This window comes from Vicia villosa, linkage group LG6, assembly GCF_029867415.1.
Source record: "Vicia villosa cultivar HV-30 ecotype Madison, WI linkage group LG6, Vvil1.0, whole genome shotgun sequence".
NCBI classification, from domain to species: domain Eukaryota; kingdom Viridiplantae; phylum Streptophyta; class Magnoliopsida; order Fabales; family Fabaceae; genus Vicia; species Vicia villosa.
The window spans coordinates 132,541,327-132,545,529 of record NC_081185.1 but is presented as its reverse complement, the minus strand read 5'-3'; the positions used below and the strand labels follow the sequence as shown (position 1 = coordinate 132,545,529).

At 26.9% G+C, this 4,203-nt stretch overlaps 1 protein-coding gene across 1 annotated transcript; it reads right to left on the bottom strand.

Annotated features, from left to right (window-relative positions):
- Positions 1–1,753: 1,753 nt before the first annotated feature.
- LOC131612425 (uncharacterized) lies at positions 1,754–2,710 on the bottom strand. The gene is made up of 2 exons (XM_058884218.1): positions 2,517–2,710; positions 1,754–2,409 (listed from the first exon to the last, which is right to left on the bottom strand). Exons 1-2 carry the CDS (start codon positions 2,609–2,611, stop codon positions 2,175–2,177), a joined length of 330 nt encoding a protein of 109 aa, XP_058740201.1. The 5' UTR covers positions 2,612–2,710; the 3' UTR covers positions 1,754–2,174.
- Between the last annotated feature and the right edge of the window lie 1,493 nt (positions 2,711–4,203).

Genomic DNA, 4,203 nt, shown 5'->3' with positions numbered 1-4,203 from the left:
TAATGTTTTATATATATATATATATATATATATATATATATATATATATATATATATATATATATATATATATATATATATATATATATATATATATATATATATATATATATATATATATATATATATATATATATATATATATATATATATATATATGAAGACGTATCAAATGAGAACTTTGGTTATTATGAGAACTGAGAACTTTTAGATATATGCATTTAAGTGATATGTATCTAAATCAGAATCTATCTATTAATTATTGTCTCTTAAAATAAGAGTAAAATCTGAGGGATTGATTTTAAATCGTAGAGTTATTATAAAAATATATTTCTCTATATGATAACCAAATTCATTAATTGTGTCTTAGGATTTATACCTCAGGCACCAACAATGCTATCTTGACACCACTTTCTACACCATATATTTATAAAAATATTTATTTATAAAATTTATTTTATAACATAAATATAAGGTTATGTCATTAACCAACTTCACAATTGTATTAATCACAAAAATATATGTCATTAATCACATATTTTACTTATAATTCATTAAACTTTCAATACTTCATTAACCAATAAAATACATAGTATTAACCATGTTCTGACACTAAATTATCAATGTATTAACCAATTTGTATATTCTATTAACCAATTTTATTTTACTATTTAATTTATGTTTGAGAACTCATTAACCATGTTATGAATTGTATTAATCAACTTTATACAAACTATTAACCAAAATCTGAACGATATACATATTAACTTTTTATATCAAAATATATATTAACCAAATTTTGAATTGTATTAACTAAATTTTAATATTTCATTAACCAAAAGTAATTTTAAAGAAAATAAAAATATATATCAAAAATTTAAAATAATAATAAAAATACTGTTCGTGTATTTGTGACAGTGTATTTAATGTAGGTGTATAGAATTGTGTCATGATATCATTTCTCCTCTGGCACAATTGCGGGTAGAGTTGGAAATGAGTCGAGTCGAGTCGAACTCGTCTCAGCTCAGTTTGACTCGTTAAGAATTGACCGAGTTCGGGTTTAAGACGAATTTTTTTTCCAGCTCAAACTCGACTCGTTAAGAATTGGCCGAGTTTGAGTTCGAGTTCAAGTTTATCACGAACTTTTTTTCAGTTCAAACTCGACTTGTTAGAAGTTCACGAACTTCTCGGTTCAACTCGTTAGATTACTCTTGTTAGGTTCAACTCGCTTATTTCACGGACTTAAAAGTGATTTTTTAAAGTCTACTTTTATATATATATATATATATATATATATATATATATATATATATATATATATATATATATATATATTTGAAATTTGAAATTAATATTTTTTAAATAAAAAATATAAAAATAAAATAAAAGTTATAAGATTGAAATTTGTACAATGTTAATTTTATTTGTATAATTATTTGTAGAAATATTTTTCTCACTTGAGAATATAAATTATCAATTATAACCGTTAGATTAAAATAAAATATGATACTAAAATTTAGAGCAAATCTTCAAACCTACTCTTAAAGACAATACAATCTATTTCATATATAATCGAGTTGACTCATGAGCCTAACGAGTCGAACTATGTATAGTTCAAGTTCAGCTCATTTGGTTTAGTTCAACAATTTAATTTTCGAATCGAATTTTGAACTATTTTCAAGTTAGTTTAGTTCATTGTCAGCCCTAATTGCGGGTCTTGCAAAGTTTAAATTAAATACAAATACTCTTTTAAGATGAATTGATAAAAGTGAATGTCACTTGTCCTCACTATAAAACTACTTTAGATTTATAAACATAATTCAATTACAAGAAATGGACAGTCCCAATCATAAATGAATTCCCCAAGTGAGCTACGTGACTCAACATTAATAATTTAATACTATACTATCATTGAATTGAATAATGATAATATTTCCATATCGTTGACCAGTCAAAGGAATAATAAAAGCGGCGTTTTAAATTCTAGCATAACACGTATGGGTTAGGTTGGTTTGAACATAACATTCATTTGACTCTATCTTTGACTATAATAAATACTATAATAATGTCAGAAGCATCTCATTCATTCTCAAACCACAAAAATTGAATCAAAACACTATAAAAGCTAAATTTAATTTCAATACAACATTACTACTTGCTACAACTACTAATAATTAACAAGATGGTAAAGATGAAGAAGAAGATGATTCAAATTTGTAGTACTTATCAACAGCAACAGAAACATCCCAAGTACAACTCAGTCCTTTAGGAATTGTCACTAAATCTCCAGCTCCAAACTCTACAAAATCTGATGACCCTTTTGTGTATGCTTTCACTTTTCCTTTCAATAAATAGCATGTTTCTTCTGCATCAAATTTCAACTGATACTTTCCTGGTGAACAACCCCATCTTTTTATTTTCACACCCCCCATTACAAAAAAAAAAAAAAGAGTTTATGTTATATAATTATATTAATACAAAAAATGAAACAAAAAAAAGTGATTATAAATGCTTACTTGGGCCAGCACTTGATGTTTAGTTCAGATAAACGTGTTTGAGATGGATTTCTTTCAATGGTGATTCTTAGATTTGAACTGGAATCTGAAGCCATGGAAGATAAGAATGAAGAAACTTGAGTTTGTTTGTTACATGCAACAGTGTGGATAGAAAAAAATGAGGAATCTTTTTGTGTTATTATTATGAGAGAGGACAAGAATTTATAAGACCTTTGACAAAATTAATTACAGTTCACCTATCACATCATGCCACGTAATCACCACAATATTTTCAAAATATATGGAGTATATAAAATATTTTTATTATTTTTAGTTAGTGAATTTATTAGTTAAAAAAATAACTCAGATAATTGACTATATTTTTTTAATTGAAATGATGATGACCAATAATATTTTATTATGAAATATACATTTTTAGATAATTACATTATCCAGATAAATAGCACCTATATCTGAATCAGTCAAAAAAGCAATAATATTCAACTGTAGAACAAAGTGTTGTGTACTTTTTTTTGTATATACTGTTCAGATAGAGACGAAACAATATACAATTGGCACGTTGCATGTGAGTGGCACTATCGAATCTGTAATCCACTGCATAAGTTGAATAAGCACTTTGCTACTTTTCTGAAGAAAATTGATTGTGAAACTGTTAATTAGTAATATATTTATTCATCAAATTATATTTCTTTATTTCAACAAATTGACTAAAGGTACCCATTCTTCCAAAAGTCTCAGCCCCTTACATGTCAATATACAAAATTATGAGATAATATAGATTTTATTCATTAATTTAAAACTTTACAATAAAATTGATAAATAATTGATAATATTCAAATTCAAATCAAAATTAGAATGACAATTAATGCATTATAAAATGTAACAACTTTTGTCCATGAAATGTCTTAATTCATACATCAACCTTTAAACAACTATAGAAAATAAATCAACTATAAAAACTATCATGTTCAGTCAATTATGAGTTTATTGCAAATAACTTACTTGTTTATATAATAAAAATAGGGTTAATTATGTCAGGGTTCCTATAAATACGCGATCCTGCATTTTTAGTCCTTTTAAATTTTTTTTCCGAATAATAGTCTATAAAATTTGATGTCACCTTATATGGTCCCTCCCGTTAGTTTTCACTAACGGAGGATGACGTGTCTTGTCAAGTGTATGTTTGTTATGTGACACGTTGATTGGTGTTTATAATAATGTTCTTTACTCCATGACTAAACCCTAAAACATTTACTCATTCTTCTCTCTGCCACCAAATCATGTCTCTCACCCTCTTCCTCAATAATGTTCATCTGCTTCTTTATTTTTGTTCATCGTGCTTAGTCGATACACAAGCTATGGTGTCTTCTTCAATTAGAAGCAAATCGGTTTCAGTTCAGTCAACAAGTGTGAGCAATCGTAGATGGAGAATGTGTGACTACAATCTTTGTATGATTTCGTATCGTTGCAAGAACGGTTGTAATTGAGGGAGACTCTTCTAGAGATGTCCCTTTTGATAAAGCGAGGAAACATGCAATCTCTTTGAATGGGATGATGATACGGGACCAAGGCACGATGTCATCAAGATTTTAGATGAAGAATGGACAGATGATTCAACTAAGATAAGGGAGATGCAATCTGTTGAAACCTTGAAGGAGTTATATGAGTCAGCAATGAAGAGGAATGT

Excerpts from the sequence above, each read along its gene's own strand:
- LOC131612425 (XM_058884218.1), bottom strand. The coding sequence starts at position 2,611 with ATGGCTTCAGATTCCAGTTCAAATCTAAGAATCACCATTGAAAGAAAT. Across the intron at positions 2,410-2,516 it reads AACATCAAGTGCTGGCCCAA|ATGGGGTTGTTCACCAGGAA; the intron begins GTAAGCATTTAT and ends GAAAATAAAAAG.